At 40.2% G+C, this 21,775-nt stretch overlaps 2 protein-coding genes across 18 annotated transcripts in view; one reads left to right on the forward strand and one right to left on the reverse strand.

Annotated features, from left to right (window-relative positions):
* The window catches only part of ESR1 (estrogen receptor 1), a 159,558-nt gene extending 153,494 nt beyond the window's left edge, over positions 1-6,064 (forward strand). Inside the window, 3 exon segments of the mRNA XM_074818769.1 lie at positions 2,094-2,277; positions 3,670-3,881; positions 3,884-6,064. Coding sequence (XP_074674870.1) covers positions 2,094-2,277; positions 3,670-3,881; positions 3,884-3,924 — 437 coding nt within the window. The 3' untranslated portion in view covers positions 3,925-6,064.
* Positions 6,065-19,349: 13,285 nt separating this feature from the next.
* The window catches only part of SYNE1 (spectrin repeat containing nuclear envelope protein 1), a 322,087-nt gene continuing 319,661 nt past the window's right edge, over positions 19,350-21,775 (reverse strand). For 16 of the 17 annotated variants that reach the window (XM_074818773.1, XM_074818787.1, XM_074818786.1 and 13 more), the window contains one exon: positions 19,350-21,166. In XM_074818773.1, coding sequence (XP_074674874.1) covers positions 20,926-21,166 — 241 coding nt within the window. In that variant the 3' untranslated portion in view covers positions 19,350-20,925. The remainder of the gene's footprint in view (positions 21,167-21,775) is intronic. The other variant, XM_074818788.1, reaches the window with a different exon arrangement.

Below are 21,775 nucleotides of genomic sequence, written 5' to 3' on the forward strand. Positions count from 1 at the left end.
CTAGACCTAGGTGAAAAACAATTCTTCCTAACAGATTTTTTTTTTTAATGTTTCTGGTTTCAAAGTTATGAAACTAAGGGGTATTGCTACAAGGGCTCAATAGCATCCTCTGGCTGAAGTAGGCTGCTCTGGAGGCACTGTGGGTTTATGAGACTAATGTTTCCTTCTAATGGACTGTGTTTTGTCAGTAATATTTAAGAATATTGCCCCTACAGCTACCTGCTAAGCTATAAAGCTTGATATTGTCAGTAGGCATATGTAAGGATGGTTAAGAGTCACTCAGCTGAGAAAAGCCCCAGGAGCTGTTTCTCTTTGGTGAATTCATTTCAAGTAAAAATAATAATAATCATAAAAAGCTCTGTGAGAAAAGAGGCTGTTGTACTATCCATCGATATCCAATTTGAAGCAATATTCATTACCAAAATTAAGAGCTCTGACTGATGATTTTCAGAAGTTGTGCTGTGTTTGAGTTATCCTTTTGGTTTTTTAAAGCAGTCTCTCTCACTCACACACTCTCTCTCTGAGACACTCACACTGACATTCAAAACCACAAATTTATATTTCTTTTTAGTACAGAAGACCCAAAGCCTTCTGTAACCTACTTGCAGGTTACAATAGTTTCAGGTGTCGGGTCCTTGAAGTACTAAAATGATGCAGAGGATGTGAGGTATGCCAAGAAGATGGTACAAAAATCTCAATTTCCCTGACTGTTCAGATGCATGGCAAAATATTCTTATCTTCAAATCTAATGGTTCTCCATCCCCAGGCTAAAACAATACAAACAACCTACAGTATATATGTCTGTGTATGTGTACATGTTAGTGTGTGTGTCTTTTTTTCTTAATATCACTAACTGCATTGTGCTATAAATAATGCTTTAAAGAAAAGCAAAATGAAAAGTAATTCCAGAAACCAATTTTTTCCGAGGACAAAATCCACATTTCTTCTTGGCTCTGTGAGCTGATGCAGAAGGGCTAAAGCACAGGATTTGTCAAGTACATTATAGACACAGGGAATGAACACACCATGATCAAGCCAGTTTGACTGTAGTACCATCCATACATCTTAAGGTTTGGCTGCCTCAGGACTGGGTTATAGTAATTGGACCTGTTTAGAGTTAATGGCTTAATCCAGAAGATTAAAAAAATTGGTGCCGAATGCAACAGCTGCCTTTTGGAAGCACACTGCTGTTGTGACCTGATTCACATTGACTGTGTGTTGCTGTCCAAAGCAAATTCAAGATAAAAAAATGCAAAATAGTTCAGAATTTCCAATTTAGAAAGCTGATTTGCTTCATGTACTCCAGAATTACTACTGGCAAAAGCTCGTATGGCTGGGTTACAGTGCTTTATAGGAGATGTAGAGGGGCTGTTGGAGGGGGGGTTTGAAGGTGTCTTGATTTCTGGAAAAATTTCCTTCTGATCAAAATCTTCAGGCTGCTGACTTTCATCAGTAAGCAATATGTCATATGGCTAAATTTACACAGGTTGCTTTGGTCATAGTTTTTAAAGGAGAGTTGGGTTTGCAGGAGAAGGAACACACCCTTCAAGGCTCTTGCTTGGTTGGGAGGGTTTTGTTGAGGCAAGTGTGCATAAACAAACACTGATTTTGTTTACATGTTTTGTGGTAGCATATCATTCAGTTTTAGATTGACTAGCAAATCACCAAAAATCAAACATTATGCAGCAGACAAAATGGCAAAAACTGCTGAAAGTCAGTAAGTATTGCAGAACTCTCAAGGCATCTCCTCAAGGTTTTGAAGCCAAGTGACTGAGAGAATAGTGCAGCCCACAGGTGGGTCTAGCTGCAGGCTGCAGGTGTTGTCCACCACCTGGCTCAGAACTTGGATGGACCCATATGGGGAAGAGGCATTGTCTTCCTCCTGCTGCTTTGCCTACAGTGATCAAATCCAAGCTCCAGGGATATTCAAACCAGTGACCTGTCTGGCAAGCAAGAAGGTTCACACACTATCAGCTCCCATGGTTCAACACAGCTGAAGAGGCAAGACACAAGGTGTACCTTGGGCAAGTCTGACTCCATCAAAGTAATTTTTGTCTGCCGTTTGTTTGTTTTCTTTCTCCTTCCTACTCCAGGTGTGTACACTTTTCTTTCCAGCACCTTGAAATCTCTGGAAGAGAGAGACTATATTCACCGTATTCTGGACAAAATCACAGACACTCTGATACACTTAATGGCTAAATCAGGTCTTTCTCTGCAGCAGCAACACAGACGACTGGCTCAGCTCCTCCTCATCCTCTCTCACATCAGACACATGAGGTGAGAGCAAGCACTCAGTCAGCCCTTCTGCGCTGGTCCATGCAAGGGAGGTTTCACAATGTGCATGCACATTTTTCCTTCACTGGTGGGAGGGCAAACTGTATAGAGAGCTGCTACAAAAAAAATTATATATGTCTACTTTCAATAAAGATATATGGAACACGTGTGCAAAATAGTACATTAGATTATGGTGCGAAAGGAGTAAATGTTTTCCCCATTTGTTTTTTCTAGTTCTCTTTTCCTTTGCTTCATGTTTTGATAGTGCTGTAAGCAGTATCTACTTTTAATGTTATGTGCATCTTGTATTCTGTTTGAAAACTATCAAGTAGAATGCTAATGTAGCAGTAACCTAATTCTGCAAGCTTTAGTCTCCTATAAGATAATATTTAATAAAACTAACACTTTTATGTAGCCACTTTTCACAAGTGGCTTGATTGCAAGTCACTTTAGAAAAGAGATTAGGATCATTATGTGTATTTTATGGGTGAGAATAAATGCAGATCTATTGAATCCCAATTGAGAGGACCGTGCCCTTTGCTAATTAGAGGTGAGGTGTCTGAGGCACTCTGTTAGTAGTCCCAGCAATGATTCTCCCAGACATAATTACCTCTTAAGGTAGCTGCTCAATGGCTGGAGTGTTAACAACATGACGAGTCTATAAAAAGATACAGTATAGATTTTATTTTTATGAAGGGACAAGAGATTTGTTACACAGATTTTAATTTTCATTATTTTGGTTAATAAAATGAAAATTAGAGCAAGCACCACATCATAGCTACTAAAGCTGAAACATGCAGATTTTACCTCCTGGACTGATATACAGGTCTTCAGAAAAAAGTCAAGGGGTCTGTGCATGTGGTTTTTTTACTTGTGTCTTTTTGTGGAGTTTCTTTGTCTTCATGTTAATCATCCCTTATTTATTTAATTTTTTCCTTAAGAAGAATTTGTACAATTAAGGAAGTTCCAGATGCACAGTGAAGTTAATTATTGTTTCCATAGTTTTGTGACTGGATAAGAGTGAGCATTTGCTAACAAATTGGCTGAGGTTGTTTTCTTGAAAAAAAAATCTGATATTTTAGGTTTTATTATGGGCAAACCAAGATTCATCCCATCGACTTAGAGTGTGTAAATTCGGAGTCCGTGTGCTCTAGGCTACCTTTTAGGCAAAGGAGAGCAAAAGAGCCACCTTTAGAAAGCAACTTGCTCATTGGCAGTCTGAAGTGTTCTTTGAGGATGCCTTCTGCTAACTGTAGAAGGGGTGTACAGCAACTACACCATTAAGTTTTTTTGTACAAGGTAGAATTTATATGAACCTAACAAATATTATGAGCTGATAGCTTTTTTTTTCCATAGCATATTTGGAAAGTAACCATTGTTTCGTTACAACCGCAGCAACAAAGGAATGGAGCACCTGTACAATATGAAGTGTAAAAACGTGGTCCCACTCTATGATCTCTTGCTGGAGATGCTGGACGCTCACCGACTGCATGCCCCAGCAGCCAGGAGTGCTGCACCGATGGAAGAGGAGAACCGGAGCCAGCTGACAACTGCATCAGCTTCATCTCATTCCTTGCAGCCTTTTTATATAAACAGCAAAGAAGAGGACAATATGCAGAATACAATATAAACAAAAGTCAGCAGATATAATGGTATGAGAAACCCAGCAGCGTACTACCTAGTTCACGCTTTCTTTCGTCTATAGTCCCACCTAAGTAAACACTCCAGTGACAAGTCACCTGCATTTTCCATTTGAGTGTTTGTCAAGCGCTTGCCTAAATTGATTGCTTATCCTAAATGGAAGACATTTTATTGCTGTGGACAGCCAGCAAGGATTGTCAGGCTGACTTGATTTAAAATTTGCAGGTTTTTATTTAATTTTGCATGTATGTTGAGTAAGTCACTTTCCTATAAATTCATAGGCCATATCACCCATGTGTACTGGCATCTTCATGAGTGGTAGCCTTTGTTGATACCACCCCAAATTCTGAGCTTGCTTAATCCTTGTTTGAAACTTTGAAGCAGTTCGGTAGAGATTCTGGATGACTATTTTTGAGGGGTAAATGGAAAGCTGATTGGCAACTTAGTGTGCCCTAGTGAAACTGCACTGCTAGTGACTACCTTGTTAGTTTAGGTAGATTCCCACCTTTCTTCCTACAGTAGAAAGGAATCCCTGTCTGAGAATAATACTGTTTTACCTTGCTGGCTTACATCCCTATCAAGATCATACAGACCAAACTTTTAGATCCTCTTACCATATCCTCTAGCTGTGCGTTGTGTGCATCCTATCTTGTCTGATCCTACAAAGCTAAATTGTTCTGTAGCTTGGCAGTGTGTAAATCAAGGGCAACACGACAAACAGTGATAACATAGATAATTACGCTTAAATCAGACCAGATGATTACAAAAATCATCAGGTCTTAAAAAAAAATAAAAATCTTCACATACATACATTATCCATCACTATTTTATTAAAAAACCTCCCCCATGGTTTGCTTTGTTCTGCTACCAACCAAGGGGTGAGGATGCTAGTGAAAGACTGGCAGTGCAGGGTGGGATGGTCCCATCCCATTCAGTAGAGTGTGGCCTAGCTGTGTCTGGGAGGGCTGGCATCACCGCCAGAGCAGTAGGCTTTGCATTGCCTTGGCTTGCTTTGGCTCTTGTTGGGGCATGCTCAGAAATCACTGTTAAGAGCCAGCTCACCTGTGACACCGGAACTGGGCAGTGAGCCTCAGACATGGTGAAGACTCTGGGACTGCATGCCCAGGAAGATAAATCTGGCTTTCTCCATGCGTGCGTGTAACTGTTTTTCATTAAGGGTTAGTCACATTTTTCAGTCCAATTGTAAATATATCAAGAGCTTCAGCAAGACATGAAGGAGAGAGACTGAAGAAATCCATACTATGTGCTATTCAAAGTAGGAGTCAGTGCTGCTCTTTGACTGCATCTATGCTAGAAAATTAAATGTGTCGGGGAGCGTTGCTGGGTACTAGAATGCGATTATTACATATGCTAGGGATATTTTATTAATCTAATGATAAACTTTGGCTGTCCTATCTGCACTTCTGGTTTACAGGCACAGTTTGGGAGTTAGCATGGACCAGGGACTATTCCAATAGCTGGTTGGAAGTGACCACCCTGCCAGTAAGGATGTTTCATAGCACATGCGTAGGCTGCTCCACAGCAGCTGGCCACAGTGCTAGAGAAGGGTTCAGGAATGCTTCTTTTACTGCTATAGTGAAACCTTTATGTTAGATTATGTTGATTGGAATATCCTGTAGTAACTAAATGTAGGAAATAGTGCAACTAATGCCATACAGGAGTGCCTATGTCTAATTATGCTCCCTGTTACACAAGCAGAATCTGTGTGCAGTGAGATCGAGTTACATAGCAATTGTGAAGGCAGCAAGGCATAGGACGAGTTTGTGCTCCAAGTCAAGGATTTGATTCTTTAGTGAATGTACATAATGATGTCTATAACAGTTTCATGTACATATCCGAGGATGTGCGCAGTTTAAAAGTCTAAAGCTAGATGCTACCTATGTGTAAGAAGAGTCCTCAAAAACTGTGCAAGCCTACACATGTGAAGCAGTCACTGTAAGTTAATAGGCCTTTTACTGATGCATATTATAGTGTCATTTTTTTCCTGAATGTGCTGAAGGATTTGTCTTTTTGTGTATTCAGTAAGAGAGTATGTGTGTGTGCGTGTGTGTGTGCAAATTTGGTACCTAAGGGCTTTTGGAGGGCTCTTAAATGCTTTGAAAGAAAATGCACGTTTTGTTGTGGTTAGTAGCTGGTTTTCAAATGTGTTAGAAAAATCATGAATGCCCTGAAATGAGTGCAGGCTAAGATCTGAATGGAGCACAGGAATCCCTGTAGTTACACTTACGTGCTTACACCACCATCATTCACTTGTAGCCCAGTGTGAATTAGAGTGGCTCTTTAAATACTGTATGTGCAACTTGGAGTTCTCTATGACAGAACACATGGATCAAGCTCCTAAGCTTCAAGGCAAATTGGTTTAAATGAATGCCTCGCTTCCTACATCTCAGAACAGTTCATTACATTGATTCAAGTGTAAATTAGGCCTAGAGGAAAAAAAATGTAGTTAGTGGAGAGCAATTCATAAGAGAGGGTCAGATTCTGATGGTACTTATATAGGGCAAGCACCACTACACTCTACAGATTCTCCCAGTGAAGCTGGATAAGCATGATTTGAAGTGGTATGCAGCAGACAGAAGGGTATCATAATGTGTCTTGGAACATAAGGAACAATCAGTCAGCTCACAATCTTAATTATGAATGCTTTCCTAGGCTCAGCCCTTGCAAGGAAGTAGTTTAGATTTAACCAGTCCTCCCATGTTTGTGGTGACAACAGTGAAAGGCACCCAAGAAAGAAAAACAGTGATTCCCAGTAATACATTAATTTACCTTCAGGCAGTTTCAGGATCTGTGTCATTAACTTGTTCATGAGATTTTAACTGAAGCAGCACCTTAATGAATATAGTAACCTTCCCATAGTTATCTATAAAGATGATTGTCCACATATCAGACAGCTGAATGTAGCTATTCAATTGATTAAACAAAGTCTATGATACAAAAATGGTATCTTTTTTCATATGTAATTCTGAATTATGCTCTCATGTATGCAAACAATTGTGCCTGACATTTGGTAATTGTTATTTCACAGGATGCTATTTTATGTGTGTGTGTATATATATATACATATATACTTTATACTTGCAGCTGACAAACCAGTACTACCTGAATATCTGGTGCTGGATATTAAATAAAAATATATAGCATGTAAAAAAAAAAAGAATTGAAAGAAAACTATTTAAGGCAGCTAATTATGCTTTTACCAAAACATTCATAGTAATGTCTCTGGACAGCTAATGAAATAATTATTTTATAATGTTTATACATGATTTTTTTAAAAAACAAAACAAAACAAAAAACCCCCTAGAAACATAGGCAATGTAATACCAGCACAAGCCAAACAGAAATAGACCAGATGAACTGACTTTGCTTGAGAATGTGGTTGTTACTGAATTATTACAAAAGGCTAGGGAGGCAGGAGAGGGGATAGGGTGATGTGTAGCACTTAGTGATGTCTGAGTTTCCAACATGTGAAAGCTACTCTGGTTTGTAGTGGTTCGAGCCATGTCTCGACGTTGCAGACTTTGTCTCAGGTAAAACTCCCAGTTGGGGCAGTAGGATTTGTACTGGGGTAAAATAATTTAATGAGAGTTTCTTGGTGTGTGTTTATGGTAAATTTACTATTATGTTTCAGTGGTATCTCTTGATGATTTTTCTCCTTTTGTACACTAAGGGGTTTAATAATTTTAAAATATGATTAAAGAAATAATCTGAACTGAGCTCCCAAGGATATTGCAAGGACTGTCAGCATATCACTGGACTTTAAATTGAGGAAAAAAAAAAGAAAACAAAACAAAACCCAAATCACCTCCTTCATCCAAGCCAGGGCTTGTATTGGAGCCTCCATCTATGCCAGTTGATGCCAACTGATTTGTTAAGAGTTGTGCCAAATGTTTAAAATTAAACAAACTATCAGCAAAGTAAAAATTCTGGCTCAGTAGGGCCTTAGTCTTATCACAGGCTTTGGTAGGAACACAGTATGCCTCTCTTGTGTATATAGTATCCTGCGTTAAAATTAAAATGCAACTCAACCTAAAGGTAATGGGATTTTGTATATAAGGTATTCTCAGCTGAATTTATAAGTGCATTTCTTACTTGGAATAAAGAGATGGCTATTTTCAATGCTATCTACAACCGTAATATAGCTTTACAGATAGAAATTCAACACATGTAAAAGAAGGGTCATGTTAACAATGGTATCATAATACAAACCAGTCTTTGCTGTCACCTGCAGCTATAGCATAATCTCAAATTGATCTGAGAATTTTAAATTACTATTTCCCTAATATTAATGTCCTACCCTTTCTACTCACAGTTCCCTTTTGTCTTTTGAATGAAAGTTCTTTTCAAAGTGATTGTTGCCCATAAGGGTATTCAGTTTTGCACTGTGTTAAAAAAAAAATCTAAAAAAAATATTTTGCATTCAAATGTGCCTAAAGAAACAAACAAAAAGTTTAAAAAAATGTATATGCTGCCATCTTGCAAATTAGTATGCTTTGTACTCCTGTGTGCCTATAATTAGAATGTTTCTTCAGAAAGTGTCCATCGGAAAATGAAAGGATAGACTGCTGGTCACGAGACTCACATTAACAAGCCACTTTATGTATCACCTTATTGTATATACTATAAAACTAATGCTTTTGTGTGCACTATGTAGTCTGTCAATGGAAAGTCCTTTCTTTGGTATAGGCTTAGCTGCCATGATGCATTGGTTGAAGTATTCTGTTCTTTCACTGATGCATATAAAATTACTGATGTCTTTGTTTTGGTGAGCTTTTTTTTTTTTTTTTTTCCTTTGTTTTGCACCTAAAAATGTTCTAAAAAAGTCTAAATGAAAAATCCAGTAGGCTATCTGATTGGTGCAAGATTTTTATCAATGTATTTGATGTTGAAAATAAAGAATTAACCAGAGCACTTTGTTTCATTAGTTATGCATAGTTTTAAAAATACGCTTCTCTGCTTATTGTTTTCCAGAAGCCTCTGAAATGGTACACTATTTTTTACAGAAACAGAATGTGTCTGTTTCTGTGTATCTAAGTGAAAACTGTTTCTTAATTGGTTTCTTCACCTTTCCCAAAAAGCATCAGAGAGTGACCATATCTGGAGTTGACAATGTGTTAGGTCTAGTCTCTAGTATTCCTAATGACATCAGGGAATTCACCTAAGTACTTAGTACTTCATATGCTTTAATGTGCTTAGTATTTTATATGCTTTATGTTCCTTATTTTGCCTTGTGAAACAGATTATGGTGGAAGAGATTGTGTGAATTTAGACTTCTGTAGCTGACTGCCACTTACCATGAGTTAGCTAATATCAAATAAATAGCACTTCATTCCCAAGTGAAAGCTAGTCCTCAGGGAGAAAAGTTATCTTGACTAAGCTGTCAGGAAGGGGATGAAAAGAAATGAAAGATATTTTTATTGATATAAAACCACTTTGAACTTAACCCTATCCTGTAAAATACTCTCAAAATTATATTTGGTCTTTGCAAAGAGTCGAACCAGTAATCTACAGCATTTACATACATATTTCAATACTTGTAGATCTAGATCAGTAATAGTGGTAGTCCCTATATTGATTTTTTTAATCTTTTTTCCATGCTGTGCTGGTTCTATGTGGGACTATTGGCTCATAGGTTCTTCTCTTTTCCTACATGAATATATATCACAGAATCACAGAATCATTCAGGTTGGAAAAGACCCTTGGGATCATCGAGTCCAACCATCAGCCCTACTCTACAAAGTTCTCCCCTCCACCGTATTCCCTAACATCTCATCCAAACAACCCTTAAACACATCCAGGGATGGTGACTCCACCACCTCCCTGGGCAGCCTATTCCACTGTCTGACCACTCTTTCTGTGAAAAATTTTTTCCTAATGTCCAGTCTAAACCTCCCCTGTTGGAGTTTAAAGCCATTCCCTCTTGTTCTATTGCTAATTAACTGTGAGAAGAGACCAGCACCAACCTCTCTACAATGTCCTTTCAGGTAGGTGTAGAGAGTTGTACTGGGTCTGGCTGAGCCGGAATTGGTTTTCCCCTGTAGCAGCCCTCATGGTGCTGTGTTTTATGTTAGGAGCTGGCAGGGTGTCGATAGCACACTGGTGTGGCTACTGCTGAGTAGTGCTTACACAGCACCAAGGCTCTTTCTGACATTTTCCCCCCCCACAGTGGGACGGGGTGGGCAAGATCTTGGGAGGGGACACAACCAGGACAGCTGACCCGAACTGACCAAAGGGATATTCCATACCATATGACGTCTGATCAGTATAAAGCTGGGAGAAAGGAGGAAGGGGGTGGGGTCACCCTTGGTCCTCCGAGGCAACCACTACGCGTATTGGAGCCCTGCTTCCTGAGAAGGCCCGACATTGCCTGTTAATGGGAAGTAGAGAATAAATCTGTTTTCTTTTTTTTGCTTCCGTGCGCGGACCTTTGCTTCACTTTGCTTATATTAAAACTGCTGTTGTTTTACCCACAAGGGTTGTTTTTTTTCCTGTCTTATTTTCTTTCCCCTCTTTGCCCTGTTGAGAAAAAAAGGGGAAGGGGGGGGAAGTGATAGAGTGACTTGGTGGGTACCTGGCATTTAGCCAAGGTCAAACCACCACAAGAGTGATGAGGTCTCCCCTTAGCCTTTTCCTCCTCAAACTGAACAGTCCCAGCTCCTTCAATTGCTCCTCATAGGATTTATTCTCCAGGCCCTTCTCCAGCTTCGTTGCCCTCCTCTGCACTCACTCCAGCACCTCGATATCTCTCTCGTATTGAGGTGCCTGATATGTAAAAGCGCTTTTTTTTTTTTTTTTTTTTTTTGGTGATGTTTCACTGTACATAACTGATAAGGAAAAAATAGTAAGATTATTACCTTAATTCTAACTATCATCTCAATGATTAAGACAAGCCAGGCAATATACTTTATCCATGTGAAACCTCACCCTATGTCTTGTCAAACATGAAAGCAAATAGCTTATTCAGACTCCAAAAGAAATTTAGGGACTGTTGGGATTTGTAAGTGCAGAGTAGAACTGAGCAATGGTTCCAAATCATATTACTGTTTTGCAGCATGCTTTCATGACAAAGAGCTTGACTGAGAGTTGCTACTTTGGCCATGAATGTTGAACCACAGTAATAAGAATCATAGAATCATAGAATCATGGAGTGGTTTGTGTTGGAAGTGACTTTAAAGATCATCTAGTTCCAATCCCCCTGTCACAGGCAGGGACACCTTCTACTAGACCAGGTTCCTCAGAGCCCTGTCCAACCTAACCTTGAATGTTTTCAGGGATGGGGCATTTACCACCTCTCTGGGCAACCTGTTCCGGTGTCTCACCGCCCTCACAGCAAAGAATTTCTTCCTAATATCTAATCTAAATCTACCCTCTTTCAGTTTAAATTCGTTACTCCTCATTCTGTCACTACACTCCCTGATAAAGAGTCCCTCCCCATCTTTCCTATAGCCCCTTTAAGTACTGGAAGCCACTATAAGGTCTCCCCAGAGCCTTCTCTTCTCCAGGCTGAACAACCCCAACTCTCTCAGCCTGTCCTCATAGGGGAGGTGCGCCAGCCCCGATCATCCTTGTGGACTCCTCTGGACTCGCTCCAACAGGTCCATGTCCTTCTTATGCTGGACGCCCCAGAGCTGAACACAATACTGCAGGTGGGGTTTCACGAGAGGTGTATAAGGAGAGAATCATCTCTCTTGACCTGCTGGTCACACTCCTCTTGATGCAGTCCAGGATGTGGTTGGCTTTCTGAGCTGCAGGAGCACATTGCTGGGTTATATTCAGTTTTTCATCCACTAATACCTCCAAGTCCTCTGCAGGGCTGCTCTCAATCCAGTCATTGCCCAGCCTGTGTTTGTGCATGGGATTGCCCCAACCCATGTGCAGGATCTTGCACTTGGCATTGTTGAACTTCATGAGGTTTGCATGGGCTCACCTCTCAAGCTTGCCAAGGTCCCTCTGGGTGGCATCCCTTCCCTCCAGTGTGTCGACCGCACCACAGATTTGGTGTCATCGGTGAATTTGCTGAGGGTGCACCTAGTCCCACTGTCCATGTCACCAACAAAGATGTTAAACAGCGCTGGCCCCAACACCAGCCCCTGAGGAACGCCACTTGTCACTGCTCTCCACTTGGACATTGAGCTGTTGACTGCAACTCTTTGAGTTCCTTAGCCTTGGAGTGGTCCATCCATTGAATCCATGTGTCTCCAATTTAGAGACAAGGATGTCATGTGGGAACTAACTGCACATGTATATGTGCTTAAAATAATATATCGTTTTCAATGCTGACTCAAAATCTGACAACATTCAATGGCTTTATACAATTTGTTATCCACAGGACCAAATAAGCACTGAGGTCAAATGCTCTTATGGTTCATGGAGAACTGGCTTAAGATGACAGCTGCTACATGATACTAACTCACAGAGTTAATCCAAAAAAGCAGATAGACAGCAGAGTAATCCTGCAAAATCAAAGGCCTGACACTCTTAAATTAAAAACCAAACAGCTAAAGTCTGAACATACTTATATCTGCAAGAATTGTGACAATTTTAATGGGCAAAGGATTGCCACAATACCTGAGAATAGGCAATCTTTTGCCCATCTCTTTCTGGAGCACAACGTGACCACACAGTAGCACAGTACAGCTGAGCTGGGAAAGGCACCTCTGGAGATTGTCTAGTCCAATTCCTGGGTCAGACCTGGGACACCTACAACACATTGCTCAGGGCCGTGTCCAGCCGAGTTTTGAATAGCCACACAAGGAGACTCTACTACCTCTCTGGGCAACCTGTTCCAGGGTTTGACCATCCTCACATTGAAAAATGTTTTCCTGTGCTCAGATGGAATTTCATGTGGTTTAATTTGTGCCCATTGCCTCTTGCCTTATCAGCAGGCACAACTGAAAGGAGTCTGTCTCCTCTTCTTCATTCCCTCCCATTATGTGTCTTCTGTGATGGGAGAAGGTGTCACCTTGCTCAGACCCCCAGAGGAGGAACCCACCAGGAAAAGGGCCTCTGCACTCAGGCACTGGGCACATTTCCACAGCCAGGAGCCAGCTAGGACTCCAGCTTGATTCCTGATTTCTTATGTGTGTTGGCTGATACAATCCAAGAAATCATACAGCAAGGATATATCTTTCTATTTCACTGCAGAGCACTTCCAGTTGAAACTCCTGGCTCACCTTTACTGTGCCTATCACTCTTGCTTCCCTCACTGCATACACAGCACATTGCAGAGCAGCTGCCTACTCCCTTGAGAGAGCCCAGGTACATGCACATAGCTGTATGCATTGGACTCCCCCCCACAACCCCGCTTTCTCTCTTTCCTAACATGTAAGCGATGCATGTCTTTTTCCAGCATATTTTATTCTATTTAACTAATTAGAAAGTTATGACATAGTTAAGGCATTGTTGAACAACATATGACTGCTTTTACTTTTCTGTTAATTAAGGCAATCCCCTTGTTATGTAATGACAACAGCTTCTTCATGAGCTGCAACTTGGTGTTTTCAGTCAGTGGGGAACCCACCTTCTTTAAATGCCTTGTAGCCATGCTTATTCTTCAAAATTAAACGATAGATTTTGCTTTTTCATCCACATACTGCCACATTAAAAGCTCCAGGAAGCAGCTGTTTCTTAGGCTGGAAAAGTCTTACATCCTTTTTCTCTGCATTACGCTGCTTGTCTCCCATGAAGTGGAGAGGAAAATCCAAACATGTAAAATAACACTCATCAGTGTGTTCCCAGAGAAAGAATGCCCACGGAAGGGCGCTGCATACATGGCTTTTCTTATGCCCAGTCAGGCTCCAATTACTACCATTCACCATGGCATTCTACAGACACAGAGACTCAAGTGTAAAAACGTTCATGAAGTCTTCAGGAAAATTGACCATGAAAATAATAGCTTTTGGCACTTATCTCAGCAGGAGCAAGGCTAACTAGCTCTCATGTCCCTGTAAGATCTGTGTTGCAGTATTTAGGTGTCACTCTGCTAAAGTCTTTATTTCTGCAGGCATACAGGCAATATAAAATTTATCTCCTGTTGTTTTCCATTCCTACACATTTGCGCACCACTCCAGTATGTTACCAGTTTAAACAGCTGAAAAATGTGCATGTGAGAAAAGGTTGTGCTTTCAGGATTTTTTTTTAAGCCAGATTTTGCTGACATGCTTGGGACTGTAAGATATTTAGCTCCTCTATGCACAAAGACTGAATGCTCCTTTCTAAGGCAGAAATATTTGATTCTTGTCAGATATCTTTTTATTTTCCACTCATTTCTTGAGAACCTGTGCTGTCCATGGAAAGGTGAAACAAGTGTGTTACAACATAGAGGCAAGCAAAAAGTGCTACCCAGTTTGCAGTGAGAGACACAGTAGGTCACATAAAAGTTTAAAAGTTTAGGCATTTGTATTTTTTGCTTATGTTAAATCCAAAAATAGGAGAAGAAACTTCAGCTCCAAAATGTCGTCTTCATATCTATCTCAACCGAAATGCTACAGCATTATGCCTTCTTCCAGTACTTTTTTTCTCCTTTGCCCCTGCACTCTGCACACCTGGCTGCACAATGCTTCAAGTTTAGCAAAGGAGTCAAAATTTCAACCATGTGTTTTAACCTGCAGCTTAATGGTCAGGAGAGCCTCTCAGACAATGTTTGAATTATTTATAAAGAGAACACTACAGACATGAATGTCCCACTTCTTGGTTAGGCTTGTGAGCATGTACTTACATAAAAAAGTGGACTCTGGTAACTTTTCTTCCAGGTGTTTTGTAAAACGTCCTTTCTAAAAACAATGGAATGAAAAAAACTTACAATTACAATATCAATAATAGCAATCTCCCAGGAATTACAACGTGCCTGAAAATGCAAAGAGCCTGACCTGAGTAACCTCTGTGCAAACTACATCCGCATCTGCATCATCCCTGACACAGAAGAGCTCAGTGGCTCACCGCTCCTCCCCCAAGGCCACTTCTGATACAAGAAATGGACAATACTTTCGTAAAGCTTCCTCTCTCTTCCAAAAATTGAATGCACCATTCTTTTATTCAGACCTCATTGTGGTCAAATCCATTTGCTACATCTCAGGTCTTTAAATAGATTTTTACTGAACCAAGCAGTTTTGACCAGTTCATTTTATGAATGATGTATTAAGTGGCACCGAACAATAGAATTCACAGCTTTCAGTTCCTGTCTGCTTTTAGAGCAATCATTTACTATAATTCAGATTTCTATCATTTAACCAGGCTATGACAAGTCTTCAGTGCTTTAGCTTGCAGTTATTAATTTCCCTTTATCTTGTTGCACAGATTTTTATCTACTGCTTTTTGGAAAGACAAATTAATTCTCTAAATAATTCCTATCTATTTTTTTACCGTGGAATATAATTAGATTTTTCCAATGTTCTTAATATTATTAAAACAAGCATAACTTCTCCCAAATATTGGTTTCACATCTATGTCCCTCTAAGTTTAGTTATGGCCAAATAGTGCAACAACAATAGAATTCAATTCTCTATAGTGCATTTCACAATATTGCTGCCAAAGTTAAAAAGAGACAGCCAGTACCTAGACTAGTTCCCTTGTGTAGGGAACTCTGTGAATATAAGACACACATTCTTCCCCCACATTCAAAAGACAAATGACCCCCTCCTTCCAACTCCCCACCCCTCAATTTAGGCAAAGACTGGTTTAGATGAATTCTGCAACTGACTGCTCCAACAGTTGAACAATTTTATAGCCAGACCAGCCAGCTTAAACACAAACCTCGCTATAGCATTTCCTGCTCTTTCCACAATCTATTGCTCTGAACACCAAATAAAATACAGGAAGTGCAAGTAAGTGAGATCAATGCTCTCCTTTTGCTTAAAAATCTGCACTTCTTCCCCTTGACTCTGTTCTTATTTCCTAGAATTCTACATTTGCTAAATCCTGATAGCATCTGTAGTTTGAAGACTGTGAGCAACCAGTTTCTGTTATGCCTTTGGACACACACATTAATGCACTCAGATGCACATGACGATGAGCATGTTGAGAGATACTGTCAGTTGTAAACATATTTCTCAACCACAAATAGCACAAGACACTGAAGGCCAGGGATGACTGTTCATAAGACAATCCCAGCAGCTTTGTCCTTGTTCAATAACCAGCTGTAGGAGAAAGTTCCAAGAAAGAAGAAAGCAAGACTGCAGGTGTTCACAGCATTTGCAGTGGAGCCGGAAGGATGGCAAACTAGTGGCGAGAAACTATGGATCTGCTGCGGAATGAACCTGTTAAACCGCTGCTGGAACAGGGTGGTGGATAGGCAATGGGTATCATCATGCTCACAACTGTGAGGAATAAGGCACAGTATTCCTGTCAACTTCAGATCATTTGTACTCTAACATCTCTAAATATTACTTTTTAGTCTGCCTTCAGATTTTATAAAGCACAGTCCACAAACAAAACTCCACAAACAGAAGAGTAAGTTCAGGGCAAACAGTGCTCATTATTTTGCACTATTATCATTATAAGCATAATGAGATAGTGCTTTGATATTGCCGCAGTCTGGAGTCACTGAGCAACTATTTTTCATTATGCCTTTAAACACCCACTAGTTATGCGGTGACTACAGGCCAGTAAGCAGGGTTCAGAGTTGCAAGATGCATCAAACTGCGGGGATGATTACACCTCTACAGCAGCTACTACATCCATCTACAGTAGAAAATGGGGAAAAATATAACTCAGTAATGACTGGAGTTCCCCAAGATACAGAGCTCACTTTCTCTATGCTTGAACACGTGCCTTTCACACAGACCCAGAGTTCTGCAGCTCCTGTATTGCCTTTCCTCATGCCTTGCAGCCAAGGCTCAAGGCACATTACCAGAAATCAGTCCTTCATATTTGTAGAGCCCAAGTAGGTGAAGTGCTTCAGAAAGAGGGTACATGATGGGTTGCAGGCTTAGCACAGAGATGGGGCATCTCAGACTCTAACTTGTGCATTTCTTAGAAAGTTTTTCCATGCCCAAGCCCTCTGTGATAGTGTCTCAACAAGACAGAGGTAGGCAGAGAGCAACTTGATATTATCAGGATGAGAAAGATGCCCAGACTGCAAAGCTGGCTAGTGCCACTGGCTGCAATGCTTGACAGCTTTCTGGGTGTGATTTCCACCCCCCTGCAGTTGTCCCATAAACCCTGGTTCATGTTGTGGTGATCAATGCGATGTCACATTGGGGTCTGCAACTCAAGTTAGACCTTCAAGTCACTAGTGCTCTTGGGACGGAGCTTGCTTTAAGAGGATCCTGTGAAATGCCCGGCCATTTATTTTCGACTTCTTTGTGACAGTTTTTAGGGTCAAGATGCAGTTCTGCAAAATCACATTTGAAGTCATAACGGAATTGGTTCAGGACCAGGAAATTCCTTTTTCAGGAGCCTGTTGCTCAAATCACTTTAACTGGTCAGATGTTGATGTTGTCCAGAGTTGAGATTGAAAGTCCTGAAAGTAAGAGGTGGCACTCAAGGGAACTTGTAACCTGCTGACACAAACTGCCTGCGATTCCCATAAGATATCAGCTTACAGGATGACATTCCTATCCTTGAAGGTATAGGAAATTTAGGGTTTACAAACAAGCATTTTTCCTGTCCGACTTTTTCCTAATGTGTATCTATCATGGTCTGTCACTGCCTTATTCACAGGTATTGTAGAGTTCGCTCTTTACTGGGAGGATTGCTCTGTATAAGCAGATCACTCAGGGTCAAAAGAATGTTCTCTATATCTAACTTCTCTTTCAAATTAACAGGCAATACATTGAAACTATAGTTAGCTCTATGGCTAGAGCTCAGAGCTTGAGGATATGAACAGAAGCAGCTTTGCTTTGAAACCTCTGAAAGAAAACTAGGCATAGCAGGTACATTCTGCCCTATGGTTCATCATCAAGGCAGAGGTGAGACAATGCATGTGTGCCCTGCAGGTAATCATCAGCCAAAAATGCACTGAATTTGAAAGGGCTACTGACACTTGATGTGGCCTTCCAAATTCTTTACTTCCTTTAATCATAATTTCTTTCCCCCCTTAGCCTTAACTCTATTTAGATAAAGGAATTAATTATGAAAAGTTTCTATGATTTCACATCAGTATTCCCCTGCCAGTTTAACCAGCTTAATGTCCACTCCTCTGGCAGTTCATCACTTTCTCATACTCCCTAGACTGAGTTTTTCAAGAGGTGAGAGAAAAATGGCATGACCACCATAAACAAGGTGGAACCATTCCCTCCCCCCCCCGCTTCATTTTAGTGATTACTCTCCAGAACTCTTCCTGGGAGCTTGAGTGAGGAGTACAAATTCTTCTTTCCCTCTGCAGAAGACAAGCCATTCTTCTCTAGATATCAGGGAAGTGGGAAAGACATTCAAACAACCAAGGGAAGTAGGGGCTGTAGAGTGGCAAAATAGCTGACAAAATTCAAATGTCAGGTTATAATTCAAAGCATGCCAGGTGCTACCCTGTATACTTTTGATAAAGTACTTTGTTAATTGTCTCTGACATCATTCAAGCTGAACTCCCTTCCTTGCACTCCAGTCTCCCTCCTAACCAACTCCTTCCAAAGCTCCCTGCCTCTCCCTCAGTTTTTAAATACTGTAAGAAATGAACACAGGTCTCACCTGTGACTTTTTTGCCTGGTTCTTTCATCAGCTTGGCTCTTCTATAGGTTGATACTCACAAACTATCTACTACCCTTTAGATAACATCTACTTCCATGAAATCAATAGTCGGCTGGAAAATAGGAGACAAAGTCAGGCTTAGATCCTTATTTCTCACTAAATTAGTCTTTTTACTCTTTACAATGTTTTCCTTTAAAAGAAAACAAAATTATCTTTCAACAAAAAATTAACCACCAAAACCAGGGACTGTCTGATGAAAAGATGTCTAAAGCATGCAGAGATCTGTACTAACAGTTCTGAGTAACTACCAAATTATTCACGTAGGTGCACTGATTACCATTGACTAAATTATGTCACCAAAGAGAATGATATCAGAAAAGAGAAGAGGGATCAATTTTATGGAATATGTCAGGCCTGTTGCAAATAATAGCTCATCCTTGTATCCCCAAAATGTGTTCCTTATCTTTGCCTACTCAGAATCAGTGATTATTATTATTATACTAATCTAGCCTAGCATAACTTCTGAATACCAATGAAGGAAACTAAGCCTTGAAAAGAATAAATACTTCTGTCAGTCCAAGTCTGAGTCTCAGACATTGAACATACTTTGTTGACATACAAAATCCTTTTCAGGAAAATGTTAACATTACACTTATCTGGAAAGGAAGCGTTATTTTGGCTCCTCCAAATGCTGGAGTTCAGCTTGTGGTACTCCACCTCTGACCACCCTCCCCTCCTACCAGCTCAAATGATGACATCCCAGAAAAGTAATGCTACGTAACAGCAATTAATGTGCTTGTATTTTCTTCTGGCTTTTTTATTTCTGTTACGTAGACCGATATATTCTAAGTAAAAACATTCATCTCACAGGAGAAATTCACATTGTGTGTCATGGCTTAAAAAAATCCAAACTTATTAAAGAGCAGTAACTTAGAGCCATGCTCTGTATTTTTTCAAAATTGAAAAAAACCTTGTTTTGGTCGAGTTCTGACTGATAAGCTGGGCAGAGTGTCTGCCACTGGTCAGACTGCAAGTTTTCTGCAATATTTCTGGAAAATTTATGAGTTTGTTCTTGTTTTCTGCTATTTATGCTTATGTTTTGGGCATACTCCACTAGACTAATTATTGGTAAAGCATAAACATCCATCTTGGTATTAAGCTGCTATGAAGAATATTAAGAAGTTTCCAGTACACCCACACAAAAAGATCTGCTTCAGTGGGGATTGGTACAACCTCAATTGCCACAGGTTGCACATGAGTGCATATGTAAACACACACACACAGAGACAGAAACAACACACGGGTGAGAACGAACTTTTCTCAAGAAGCATTTTGAGAAAAAAAACCCCTGAAATGACCAATCATTAATTCAAAATGCCAACAGCTTTCAATATTAACACAACTTCTAGAGTGATATTTTCCCATGTATTTTACCATTTGTCAGGTTTTCCAGATCTTCTAATTCAAACATGTACCTAATACTGTTAATTTTTTACAGCATTTTGAAATCAGTTTTAGAAGTGCAGCATATGTACATCTTCTAATTTTTTTATACCATATATATCTCATTCTAAACTTAGAGGTTTCCATAGTTGTCATTAAAAAGCACGTAGACAAAATATTTTATGGTATCTATAATAAATGCAAAGAAATTAATACAAACAAAACTTGGCTTAGCAAACTGTACATACATAAATATGTTCTTTGTTTTTCAACTTGACATTCAGTATTTTTCCTCAAAAAACCTTTTACGATCTTATTTATTACATCCATTTTTTAAACCTTAAAAAAGTGCTTCTCAGATTTACACCTTGTGCATCCAAAGCAAAAGTTAGAACACCATGCCCGAAACAGAAACCACAGGGAATAATACATTGCCATACAAGTTCCTTTAAAATTGTATGTTACAAATGCTCTAAAATTTATTTAGCATTGGTTATTTTGTATACTGTAGATACTGAGAGGGTATTTAACAAAGACTGGCTAACGGCTCATTTAGAGCAGCACGCAGGAAAGGATCTACAGTATTAAGTCCTTGGCTATGCATAGTACAGGGCAATGACCTGGATATAAAGTGGCTAAAAGATCCAGAATGCTGGACAGAAGGACATTTTCCTCACACGTCACATCCTCCTTAGTACCCAGGATGCAAGTATTGAAATGATACTACTCAGGTAATACCACTGTGCAGTTTGATACTGATATACTGATGTGTTACTAGCTGAGTGCCACCAGAGAATGATATGGACACAGTGGTGGCTACAGCAGGTAGGTAAAGCTGCCACACTGAATCCTGTCACCCTTTAAAACCATCCTGCCTCCCAGCTAACACTCCAGTAAGGTCACCCGCTGTCTCACGGGTCTCCTTCATAATGGAGGTGGACCATTCATGTATTTCAGCATGGGGTGGAAAGAGCGGGCAAAGTTGTTGGCCATAGTACAGCTGTAGTCCTCCTCGGTCATTGGCACCAGGCAAGCCAGCCCAATCAGGAGCAGCAAGAGGAGCTGAAGTGGCAGAGCAGCTCTGAGGACTCTGAGGAAGAAGGATGGGTGCCGCCATGCTGGCCCAGCCTCAGAAGGGGAGGAACCTGAGCCACCTCTTGTGAACCTGAGAAAAGAGGATGGACAAGTGAATACGCTAACATATTACTGTAGCAGAGGTTGCCCTCAGGCACTCAGCCTTCCCTGAAGGCTGGTTTACAATTTGTACAGATTTTGACTGACAACGGCAGAGGTATTTTTCACTGAACATGCTATTTCCCTAACACTCTTAAGGGACCCTGTATTTCTAGACACCAAATGATCACAATAGCATGGGCTGTGTGACCGCACAGTCCCTTCATCAATTATGGGGAAGACTCTCCATTTAAAGCACTGTGCTCTAGAGAAGGGGGAAATAAAAGGTGGGCCATACCTGTCACGTGTTCAATGCACATTGTCTAAAAACATCATTTAAAATGCAGAAGTTTCTACATCATTTCTGTATATGGTATCCACAAGGGTATAATTCATTAAGATTCAATTACATCAATCTTTAATTAATACACCAATATGCAGGCAACAGGGACTCATTTTCTACAAAGTACATTGTATTTTGAATTTTGCACTCAATCAGCAGTTAAAATCTATTTGCTCAACTGACTTGACATCATCACCTTCGAGTGATTTTCTCCCCTGTCTCTATGGATCTGACTTGAAATGGTACGTATCTATCACA

This window comes from Strix aluco, chromosome 3, assembly GCF_031877795.1.
Source record: "Strix aluco isolate bStrAlu1 chromosome 3, bStrAlu1.hap1, whole genome shotgun sequence".
In the NCBI taxonomy this organism is placed as follows: domain Eukaryota; kingdom Metazoa; phylum Chordata; class Aves; order Strigiformes; family Strigidae; genus Strix; species Strix aluco.